A 12,826-nucleotide genomic window follows, 5' to 3' on the forward strand; every position below is an offset into this window, starting at 1 on the left:
TTAACCAACTCTCAAGATACAAATAGCTTAGACTCTTAAAGGCAGTGTAATGGAAAGAACACTTGGCGTTCTGCTGTAATTAAGGACTGTATGGACTTATCGTTCAATATCTGAAAGCCGGAACTATATTTTTATGGATTAGTATTAATCATTTGTAAATTTTCTTTGCACAGATGGGAAATGCTTTGTTATATTATGGTTATATAATAAGATTTAAGCTGTAAAAGGTTGAATTAACTCATTACAGTTACAAACTCAGTACTAAAGTGTTGTTTATTTATTACAGTTCATGCGCATTTAATAATATTGTAGATTTAGATTAGATTTAGACTAACTTTAGTGACCCACATGGGAAATTATTTGGATACAAGTGCTCACACATAACAAAAGATGTAAATGGTAATAATACATTTTAGGGACAGAGTGTCAGATAAGACATAATTATATAAATGCATGTCAAAATAGAAAAATAAGTAATAAAAAATCTCTAGTCACATGTTTGTGGTTTAAATCTGATCTTTGGTTAGTGTGTCATTAGTTTAGTTAATTTAGCAAGTGTGCATTTTATATTCTTTTACAATGAAACAGATTATTGACATTAGTACAATCATAACAGAAACAAAACAACAATGAAAAAATGGCCCAGAAAGGAATGGGAAGAAGAAAACTCACTAAATCCCATCCCCTTTTCTAATTTAACATAATGAGCTTTCTTTTGTATTATTCATAATTTTTACATTAAACTATATGAACTCTTTACAATTGAAGACAATGAGTGATGGTTATAGCTTGGTAAACATAACAATCCTCATATTGACTTAGACAAACTTTATTGATCCACAAGGGAAATTACAGACACAGTAGCTCACACATCACAATTTATTACATTAAAATAACAAAGAGTAAAAAATATATAAAAATGGTCATAAACTTCTAAATAAGTACCAATAAAACATAGCAAGAGACTGTTGTCAAATTAGACATAATTCTATAAATGAATGTACAAGTAAATAAAAAAATCTATTATAGTATTTTGCATATTATAGTAAATAAAACATAGGCTTATCTGTTACATAAAGGTGAGTTGTTGTACATCTGTATGGAGTATAGTATGAATATTACAATAATACAGAAGGATACCAACAGCGATAAGGAAATTAAAGATGCCAACAATGTACCAGACAGCACATACGAGTAATGGTAACGGACTGAACTTTCACACACAACACACACAGCTACACAACACAGCAGATTCAGTATTATCATTATATGATCATCTGTATTTACTTTCAAAATGTCATACTTCAAAATGTGTTTTTGTTTTTTGTTTGTAAGTGTAATGAACTGTAATAGAAACTGTGTTCTCGGCTCTTACCATGTGTGATGATAATAACAGCAGTGATAATACATCGGTTTTATATACAGATTATTAACCATTTCAGAGTTGCTGTACATGAACAAACCTTTTTTTTTTTTTTTTTGGCATATCTCCCAGCCCTAAGAGTGTTTATTTGTTTTACTTGCTCTGACATTGGTGTTTTGTTTGCATTGGATTGTTGATTATGAGTCATATTTAAATGTTTTATCCATTGAAAAAAAACTTAAAACTATTGATTCTTGATTCTTGACATATGTTTCCACAGTGACAGTGGCAGACTACATATCCAGAGCGGAGTCTCAAAGCCGACAGATGCCTAAAAAGGACCCCAAGAAAAACAAGGAAGTGGTGTGTATCTGGAACACTGAGTAACTCTTGTAACAGAATAACTAAACTTACTCCCCAGGCACAAAGTTTAAGTTGTGTATTTTTAAAACCGCTTTACAATTCCACATCAGTCAAACTATTGCTGTCACCCTACTCAAATCTCTAACTAGATACTAAGACTACGCTAAGATTTTGATACTAAGGATAACTTTTAAGTTACTGATACCGCAATGTTATTACCAAACTTTTTTTTTTTTTTTAACAATAGACTGTAATTTTCAGTACAATAAAATAGTAGTTTCTGTAATATTAATGTTCTCTGATAAATCAAGAAGACTCTTCTAAAACGATTATCCAATCTAATGTATGTGTGTAGTTGCCCAAATGAGTATATCTAGTTTTGATACTAGTTCTAGTATTGATTAGTAGTTGTAGTAATATTAAATTCTGTTTTAGGTTGATTTAGTTTGACCAATTTATTTATTTTTTTAACTTATAAGTGAGAAGAAATTTAGAATATAACATAAGGTTGTAAAAAACTGATACAAAAACTAGACACTCACTTGAGCAATTATTCATTCATTAATGTTTCTTTAATTTATTTTGAGCAGATTAATGAACACAAGAAATATACATGGATCTAGTACACTTCTTGTACATTTCATATATATCTTTTTTTTTTTCTCTCTCTCTTAATGAAGCTTGAAAAGGAGTGGGAAGAAGAGAACTCAGTAACTCAATAATGAAACTAAATGAATTCCCTGAAAAGAAAAATCTGAGGCTCTCCAACTGCATTAAAAGTCTTTCAATAATATAAAACGGGGCTAGCCCAGTGTTGTATATTAAAGGACTTTTAATGCAGTCGGAGTGCCTCAGCTTTTTCTTTATAATGTCTATAAGCAGGGGAGTAGACAGGGGTGGGCAAAGGGGTCTGTTGTCCCAGATCGTTGGGCCTTAGGGGCCTAGAATTGGACTCTCTTCCTATTAATTTATATTAGAGAAGGGCCCATGTGAACCTTCTTGACCCAGGCCCCCAAATTTCTGTCAACGGGCCTGTCTGTAAGTAATAATATAGTAACACATTTTATTTCTGCAGTGCTTTTCAGGAGACTCAAAGATGCTTTACAGAATGCATATTAAAACAGCCAAAAGAGCAAAAACAAAAGATAAAAACAGATAAAAACTGTGAAAATGCATTCGCCATATATGAGAAGTTTTTCCTCTGTGATCCCGATGAGCACCTGACCTGACCTTTGACCCACTGAAGCGCTCACCTTCCTCTCTTAAAATGAATTCCTCTTGTGTTTCTTGTTACAGGTGGAGCCTATCGCCGAGCACAGCCCTCAGCCCGCTCCAGCCAGCGCCAACGTCTCCAACGGCAACAGCTCCAAAACACAGCGGTCGCCGACGGATACGCAGGGCTCCGCCTCCCACAAAGGCGACGCCAACCCAACAGTGGTCAACGGAGTCTCGTAGTTTAAACGCGGAAGGTTTCCAAACACTTGCAAGCATTTAATTTCAAGCACTGTTCTTTGAAACCTGGTCTACTGCTACTCTTTACACATATCTGTCCAGTTTTTCATTTTAATACAATTTGTACAATATTTTACAATAGTTCTTCCTGTATGAGCTTGCCAAAGACAGTCAGATAACACTTTGCTGTCCTTTTTCAGCCCCTCTTCAGCTGTTCGAGAGGGTCGGCTGAACACAGATATTGGAAATAGACAGGGATTCCTGCTGAACAAATACTGTGGTATCCAACGTAGTAGCAGGGTTTAAAAATTAGACGTTTTATCTACCTTAAACTAAAGAAATGCTTCCCCGTTTCTTCTGTGTGCCCCTTTTTCATCAATGACATGTTCCACTTCAAGCTTCACCTCCAGCATTTGTGCCTTCAGTAGTTTTAAAACGTCGTGACCTGCCTCTAGACACACGAAAAATAACCTTTGACACACTGCAGTTTCTTAGTTTCATTAGAATCGTAATCAGAGTTTTCTAGCCAGTAAAATATATCGGTTAAATTTGATATAGTAAAAAGGTGCATTATGGAACTTTTCTGGTGCGGGGTCTACGGATTTTTTATAAATTTTTTTATTTGCCTGGAATGTTCCACAGTCTCTTGCTTTCAATTGTTAAATTACAAGTTTTATATTAGGATACTAAAAAAAAACTTAATGCCATACAGTGGAACATTACAGACATCTCCATAGAAACAAGGTGTCAGACCCTCCTCCGAAAATGTTACGTATTGCACATTGGTTTCGTTAGTTCCATAATCATAGTTTTGTAGCCATTAAAATATATCAGTTTATATCAGTTAGATTTGATATAACGAAAAAAATAATTCATTTAAAGGTGCACTAAGGAACTTTTTAGTGGAGGTTGTGTCTTCGTGTCTCCATGGAGATGTGATTTGCCTGGAATGTTCCGCAGCGTAGCACTGCACTAACCTAACTTGCATTTACACGTTAGATTACTAAAAAATGACCTAAAAAAACATTCATTCGTACTGTGAGTGGGCTCGCCTCTCCGCAGATCTGGCCTGGTGGCTCCATCTGCTCCTCTCCACTTTTAGACACTTTCAGATAAGCTTCAAATGCCATACAGTGGAACATTACAGACAAAGCAATAACATTTCCATGGAAATGAGCCAACAACAACCAGACCCTCCACCGGAAATGTTACTTACACACATCTGTTTAGTAATTAGATTTTTCAGTTTGATCAGTTCGATTTGATATAATGAAAAAGTAGTCCATTTAAAGGTGTATTATGGAACTTTTCTGGTGTACGTTCTGTGTGTTGCCTCCATGGAGATGTTCTTGCTTTGACAGTGTGACACAAAACATATCTATTTTGCATTTTCTAATTAAAGTACAAGTTTTATATTACTAAAAAAATACAGTGAAAAACACACATTCTTACTGTGAGTGGGCTCGCCTCTCCGCAGGTCTGACCTGGCTGTAACTCGGCCTGGTAGGCTCCATCTGCTGCTCTGTTCCTCTCCAGAGATAAATAAGTTGACGACACATTACAGACAAAGCGATAACCCCTTAATATCTCCATGGAAACCAGAAGACATCAGACCCTCCACCGGAAATGTTCCGTATCGCCAGTTGAATCCGTTCATATTAAAACAATCATACATTTCCTCCCAGAAGTGCTAAGTACGTTTGTAGAATCAGTTCCGAAACACGAAGTCTGTTTTGAAATTAACTACAAAACTACAAAAAAAAAAAGACAATAACTTTCTGTCTCTCTTCACAAAGTGCAAAAATCCCGCTGGTCGTCCACAGGAGTTTAAAGCTGGTACATAAGGTTTACACTGCTCATGCGCCTTTCCAATACCGAGAATGTCATTGGTTTAATTGTATCTGAGAAGTCCAGTTTTGCTTTTCTTCTAAATGTGGTGAGGAATTTGAACTTTAGCTGCTTTCATTATTTTTGTTTTTTGTTTCTTTCTTTTCAATATGCAACCACTTTTAAGTCATAGAACACAGCATAAAACTTTAAAAAAAAAACATAGATCAAACTTTTAACTTTGCACTGATGTGTTGTGTAACTGGTCCATTGTAGACTCTGGATTTGACCGCTCACTGTTGAGGACTGGACAAAGATGTAGCGTCAGAGTGGTTTTTCCTGTAAACCAAATCTCTATTCGAACATTTGAACTTTATTCTATTCACGGGGACATTTTGTGGATTTTCTGATGAGGTTTTCTGAGGCACTAGGCGATGTTTTTGGACTCAAAGATGCACCGTGTAACTTTTCTGGTTTCATTGGAGTTAATTTCCGCCGTTCGATTATCGATACTTTGCAATGACGTCGCGCTGGAGGGGTTCTACATGTGTGTTTATATTGGAATGTACCATCAGTTACCATGGTGAGGCAATGCACACATTAGTAAAAGCCTAAGAAGTATTTCCAATCTAAAAGCTCAAGTTTAAATCTATTTTGTAATTTTATCAACATATTTTTTGAGGCACTAGGCAAAAATGTTTGACTCAAAGATGCATCGTGTAACTTTTCTGGTTTGGCTGGTGTTAATTTCCACCGTTTGATTATCGATACTTTGCAGTGACGTCACGCTGGAGGGGTTCTACATGTGTGTTTGTGTCAAAATGTGCCATCAGTTGCCATGGTGACACAATGCACACATTAGCAAAAGCATAATGTTTTAGTTTTTAGATAGTTTGAAAGCTCGAAAGTTTGAAAGTTTAAATCAGGTTTGTAATTTTATCAATATATTTTCTGAGGCACTTGGCAAAGTATCAATAACGGAACAGCCTTAAATGATAGTGGCCAAAAAGTTACACAGTGCATCTTTAAGTCAAACATTTTTGCCGTGACATTGCGCTTCTACATGGATGTCTATGGTGGAATGTACCATTGGTTACCATGGTGACGCAATGCACACATTAGCAAAAGCCGAATAAATTTTTAGAAGTTTTAGTCTGAAAGCTCAAATTTAAGTCAGTTTTATAATTTTATCAACATATTTTCAGAGGCACTTGGCAAAAATGTTTGACTTAAAGTCAAAGCACCGTGTAACTTTTTGGCCACTATCATTTAAAGCTGTTTCATTATTGATACTTTGCAGTGACATCGCGCTTCTACATGGGTGTCAATGGTGGAATGTACCATCGGTTACCATGGTGACGCAATGCACATATTTGCAAACACAGCCTAATATGTTTTTTGAAGTTTAAATTCAAGTTTAAATCAGTTTTGTAATTTTATGAGCACCTTTTCAGGAGCCAAATCAGCAGCAGCTCACATTTGTAGTTTTGCTCTTTCTGGTCAAACTGTTCAGACAAAAGTCTTAACTCGAGTTACAGAGCTTCAGACAGAGCAGTGCCGCCAGTTAGCTTCAACCTCCAGGGAATCTTGATGACGCCAGCTGCAAAGTGTCACCAGCAAAAATCCAAATCACAAAATCAGTTGAAATCAAGATTATTTCAAAAAGTTACTCCAGCAGTGTCAAAATGTGCTTGTAGTGAAATAATTCAATTTATTTGTACTGTTTTTGTGACATTAGAAACTATAAACTACGAGTTGTAGTTTCGATTCCAACATTTTTGTAGTATAATAGAGCAATAATTCAAGTTTTAATTATATATTTGCTTAACTGCACATCCTTACCTTCAGCTTTTGCCCATGAAGATGCTTTGTTTGGAATGTTCCTCAGTACAGCATTAAAACTTTCCAACTTACCAATAGCGTTTATTCAGATTACAGATGTTTTAATGCATTGAAATTGAAAAACATGTGCTTCTGTGAGCGGGGTCGCCTCTCCACAAATCTGACCTGTAACTTAACCTCACGGCATAACTTGTTTGACTCTTTACAGGTAGATAAGTTTAATGCCATACTCTGGAACACTCTAGGCAAAGCACTAACATCTCCATGGAAACAAGCTGACTGCTGATCCTCCACTAGAAAAGTTACTCAGTTCACCTTTAACACTGTACTGCTGTAAATAGAGCAACAAGTTCAAATAGCCTCGGGTTTGGGGTTCTTAAAGGTGTACTGTGTAACTTTTCTGGTAGAGAGCCCCGTCAGTTACTTTTCTACATGGAGATGCTATTGTTTTAACTCCAATATTCCAAAGTATGGCATTAAACTTTTCAATCTCCATGGAAACAAGCAGGAGACACCACCGAGGTCACAATAAGAAAGCGTGTTTTAAAGGTATTTTTGAGCAATAAAAACACACATAATTGAATAAATGCATCTTGTAGAAGTTTAATACTGTACTGAGGAACAGCTCCATCTTCATCTCCATGGTAACGGACCCCCAAAAGTCCTTTAAGTCCACCTTTAAGTCCTTTCAAAACCCTCTTCAGAAAACGCAAACTGTCCCTAAACACAACTACGTAAAAAAAAAAAAAAAGTCTGAATTTATCGTCCGTAGAAATTCACGAAGCTGTACGAGTAAGTGTTGTAAAACGTTCCTGGAAACTGTAGCCCAGGGCAACGCCACTTTCTAAGGCTCTTCCACGCAAACTGGTCACGACTGCCCCGCCGCGGACAGAGGTTTATTTGGGTTATTTATTTTAAGAGAATGTACAGTATTTAAAAATAAAAACAAAAAAAAAGACAAGGAAAAATCTTGACACTAAAAACAGGCGTTACTGGATCCTTTCGGAGACAATTTGGACGACTGGGAGTTGTGTCTCTAGTGTTTTCGTTGACTCAGCTTCAGTACGTTTTATAAGGACTGTTCTGGTTGGTTGATGTGCAATATGTTTTGTATGGGTAGTTCTTAAATAAACTTGATTTTCCATGTGGATCTTCACAGAGTCCTCGGCTGTCTCATTTATGATTCTATTTTCATGAACAGATTCTATTTGTAGTAAGAGCAGTAGAGGGAGTACGAGTAGTAAGAATAGTAGGTAGTAATAGGAGTAGTGGATAGAAATAAGTAGTAGGAGGGGTATGAATAGGAGTAGTAGTAGTAGTAGTAGGTGGTAGTAGGAGTAGTAAGAGTAGGGGTAAGTGTAGTAGTAGGGGTCGTAGGTAGTAAGTGGTAGTAAGAGTACGAGTAGTAGTAGGGGTAGGAGTGGTAAGAGTAGGAGTAGCAGTATTAGGGGTGTGAATAGTAGTATTAGGGTAGGAGTAGTAGTATTAGGGTACGAGTAGTAGTAGTAATATTAGGAGTAGTATTAAAAGGTAGGACTAGTAGTAGTAATATTAGGAGTAGTAGTAGTAATATTAGGAGTAGTAGTATTAAAGGTAGGAGTAGTAGTATTAAAGGTAGGAGTAGTAGTATTAAAGGTAGAAGTAGTAGTATTAAAGGTAGTAGTAGTATTAAAGGTAGAAGTAGTAGTATTAAAGGTAGGAGTAGTAGTATTAGGGTACGAGTAGTAGTATTAGTTATATTACTAGTATTACGACTTTACGTCTGTGCTTATGCCACAATAAGGACGGTAAGATAGGGTCATTTTATTCATTTTTATTTAAAAATATCAATTTCTCCACAGTATTTGGACTCAGATGGTTTCTTTTTTACAGAGAATTTCCCCTCCTTTAAAAAAATAAAAATCTCAAATAGAATGTACCAAACTGTTTCGAATCGCGCCAAATCCGTGAACCACTTCCTGAAGCAGTCACATGGTACAGCCGGGCAGCGAGGCTTCGGACGTCATCATTTTTGGCTCCTCCCCCAAATGAAGCAAGCCTCGAGTCCAGTGCAAAAAATTTACCTGCACCAAACAAATCTTTATTGTGTCCTCCGTGTCGTGAGCAAAATTAAATACATATTTACAAAAATAACTGTGCTTAACTAAACAAAAGCAACAGAAATTAATACAACAAATGAAAATAACCCACAGGCACCCAGCTGCACTGATGGTGAACCTGTAACTGATTACACTGCCTCTACTTTTATACCACCCAGAGAGGAAGTCCCTCCCCCTGGGTTTGCACCAACTCACAGGTTAAATTCTCACAATTTCCTCATTTTCCTGGTGTGCTGCATTAGTTTATTCTCAGAGGCCTAAATCCCCCTTTAAACTAAACTGTGCTCCAACTCAACTAGAAACACTAAAACCAAAATTCTACAAACCAATTTGATAAAACAAAAAGAACCAATTCTGAGGCTTCCCTCCACATGGTCTGGGCCAACACCTCCCCTGAACCTATAAATATGGCTGCCAAAAGACACGCCTCCTCTTTGTTCCCAGACCATGTGGAGTCACAGGTAAAGGTGGTAAGTTTAAACAAAATGAATAGATATAACCAAATAAAATGAGTTTAATTAAAGTAACTGTGTGAATGTGATCAATTAAACTAAACAAAGACTAAATAAAACAAACCCGGGATAGTCTCATTTAGCTGTTTAGTTGATAGATGTAAATGAAATAAAGTGAAAAGAAATGGGGACAAAGGCCCTCTTTGTCACAGTGGGTTAAGCCCCCTGCAAGGGAAAAATCACACATCAAAATTCAATGGTAGAAAACCAATCTGCTATTTATGTGGACAAGAGGATCATACTAAACCAACGTGCCCACAAAATCCTGTTAAGTTGTCCCAGATGTGCTTTGTGCCCAGGGAAGAACTGCAGAGGGCAGCGATGAAGCAGGCATTAAAGGAGACACCTGTGGAGCTCAATGGACATCCGCTCAAAGCACTGATGGATACAGGAAGTACACAGACCCTGGTTCAGCGCAGGTATGTGTCACCTCAGTCTGTCTGCAGCACTGAGACCGTTCCAATCTGCTGTGTCCATGGTGATGAAAAGAAATATCCTACAGCTGATGTCTATATCACCGTAAAAGGACAGACTCACCTGCTCAATGTTGGGGCAGTGAATAACCTGCCGTTCTGGTCATTTTGGGCAGTGACTTACCTGTGTTAATTGACCTGCTGCAATCTACTCAAATGTGCACTGGAGCTCTCACCCGGGCCCAGGCAAAACAATCAAAGGACGTTATTTCTAGGGGTGTGCAAAAATACCGATGTATCATATCGTTTAATTTGATGATACAGTATTGATATCGTGGGCTGCTGAATCGATATTTTGCCAAGAGTATTTTTAGAAATATTTTACAAAATTATTTTGTGTAAAAGCTCCAGTTGTGTTCACATTTTCACAGTTTTGAGTAAAATGGGTGTTTTTCATATTAACTTTGCACAAACTCAGTGGACTTAGTAGATTTTTAGAACCACAGCCATGATTTAGCTTTTGTTTTCATACTGAATCGATTTGATATAACCATTCCAATCCAAATCCAACTTTATTTGTATAGCACATTTTATAAACAAGACCGGTTCCAAAGTGCTTTACGTAGCAATGTAAACATTTCACTTAAAAAAAACAAAACTCTGCTGAATTATGTTCCAACCATGAGGAAACTAATAGAATCAATAAATAAAATAATACTAAAATCACTGAACAAAAATAATAAAATGTATATATCTCTGTCTGTCTGTCTGTGTCTGTCTCTCTATCTCTCTCTAGTATTGAATCAAAAGTGCACTGTATCCAAAAACGTATCGTATCGTGGCCTATGTATCGACATATGTATCATATCGGCAACTTCTTAATGACATCCAGCCCTAATTATTTCAGACCTTAGCACTCTGCCTTTCTATAATGTTGAGTTTTCTACAGAACAAACTACTAAAGAGCACAAATCCAGGAGACAGCAGAGGATGGAGAAGTTCCAAGGCACCGTGGTGACTCCTCCTGACACACCAGAGCTTGAGGTACAGCGACATTTCCAAATACCTGGTCATATTATAGAGCTGCAGCACCAGGATGTAAAGCTAGCTCAGTACTTTCAGCATGCTAAAACCAATAACAATGATTTGTGTGTTCAAAATGGCATACTCTACAGACAACAGGGGTCAACAAAACAGCTCATAGTACCGGAATCAGTCAGTTAGTGTGGTTCTTCAGCTGCACTAAGGCTGACCAGCAGGCACTCCAGCAGGTGGTGAAAGCAGCCGGTAGAATCATTGGAACAACTCTGCCAGAAATCAGCACCATCTACTCCACTCGCTGTCTGAGAAGAGTGCACAACATCCTGCAGGACCAACATCACCCTGCGCACCACCTTTTCCACCTGCTGCCCTCAGGGAGAAGGTCCAGGTCCATACGGGCCAGAACATCCAGACTGACCAACAGTCTGTATCCACAGGCTGTGAGGCTCCTGAACTCTGCCCCTCTCCCCCCTCGGCCCCTCTCTGCCCCCCTCCCACGGACAAAAACCACATCCAACTTTTAATAACACTGAACTGGTTGCACTGTTGCATTTTTGTCATGATTCTCAGGTCTGTCTGAATGTCCCTGTCTGTGCACGTTACTTGACGCCCTCATCATGCTGCTATAAGAACTGTCTCATGTTGTACTGAGGCCACACTGGGTCAATGTTTTCACTTGGGTTTAAGGGGTATTTATGGGTTTGCACTTTATGGGATGCTCCAATTTTGTTGTTCTTCTGTGACAATGACTAGAAGTTGAAATAAACAAATAAACAAACAAATAGAAACTGTTTTAAAATTGGGCCACTCTATTCCCTGGGCTGGCCACCTGGGGAAGCATAAGACCTTTGCCCGCATAGAAGTTTTTTCTGGCCTGGCTTGTGCAAAGATGTTGTACAGTTTTGCAGGAGCTGCCCAGAATGTCAGAAAACATCATCCAGACTCCCCAAAAAAAGCTCCGCTCCACCCTCTACCAATTGTGAGTACACCATTTCAGCGCTTGGCCATGGACATTGTTGGACCTGTGGAGAAAAATCGGGTAACCGCTTCATGCTAGTGCTAATGGACTATGCATCCAGAGGTTTTTCCCCTTAAAAACTGTCAAAGCAAAAACGGTAGCCTTCTGTTTAGTGCAGTTTTTTTCAAGAGTGGGGTTTCCTCAGGAGATACTCACAGACCAGGATACCAATTTTATATCAAAACTTCTGAAAGATGTGTACCAGTTGTTGGGTATCAAAGGACTGAGAACAACACCATATCATCCAGAAACGGATGGATTAACTGAAAGGTTTAACCAAACACTTTTAACAGATGCTACCGAAATTTGTAAATGAAACCGGCTCAGACTGGGATCAATGGCTCCCATACATCGTTGTTTGCATATAGAGAGATTCCCCAGTCCTCTACAGGGTTTTCTCCTCTTTTGAGCTACTGTTTGGTCATGAAATGAGGGGACCCCTGACAATCCTAAAGGAACTGTGGGAGGGGGAGGGAACTAACAAAGAACTTGTGAATGTTGTTTCCTATGTGCTCCAGATGCGGGAGAGGCTGGAGAAGATGACCGCTCTTGCCCAGGAGCACATGAAGACCTCCCAGCACAAACAAAAGGCCTGGGATGACGCTGCGTCCAGAGAGCGGGGATTTGTGCCTGGTCAGAAGGTCCTGGTAATGCTGCCGTCGGAGGATAGCAAGCTGCTGGCAAAGTGAAGTGACAGGGCCCCTATGAGGTAATGGAGAAATTAGAACCAACAACCTATAAAATTTCTGTTCCAGATCAAAGCCGCTCTACCCGGGTTCTCCATGTAAACCTGTTAAAGGAATGGGTCTCCAGACCTGAAGACCAACAAGCTTCCTTTTACATCAAAAATGCAGAGGATGAGGACCTGGAGGAGCAGTATCTGCCTGTCCCAGCAA

General features: G+C 38.3%; 1 protein-coding gene across 8 annotated transcripts in view; it reads left to right on the forward strand.

Moving 5' to 3' along the window:
• Positions 1-8,003, forward strand: part of fxr1 (FMR1 autosomal homolog 1) — a 40,533-nt gene extending 32,530 nt beyond the window's left edge. For all 8 annotated transcript variants that reach the window (XM_055164452.1, XM_055164453.1, XM_055164454.1 and 5 more), the window contains 2 exons: positions 1,644-1,726; positions 3,023-8,003. In XM_055164452.1, coding sequence (XP_055020427.1) covers positions 1,644-1,726; positions 3,023-3,181 — 242 coding nt within the window. In that variant the 3' untranslated portion in view covers positions 3,182-8,003. The remainder of the gene's footprint in view (positions 1-1,643; positions 1,727-3,022) is intronic.
• The last annotated feature ends 4,823 nt before the right edge of the window (positions 8,004-12,826 follow it).

Source organism: Boleophthalmus pectinirostris, unplaced genomic scaffold (assembly GCF_026225935.1).
Source record: "Boleophthalmus pectinirostris isolate CB_2022bp ecotype Guang Dong unplaced genomic scaffold, ASM2622593v1 HiC_scaffold_7, whole genome shotgun sequence".
Lineage (NCBI taxonomy): Eukaryota > Metazoa > Chordata > Actinopteri > Gobiiformes > Gobiidae > Boleophthalmus > Boleophthalmus pectinirostris.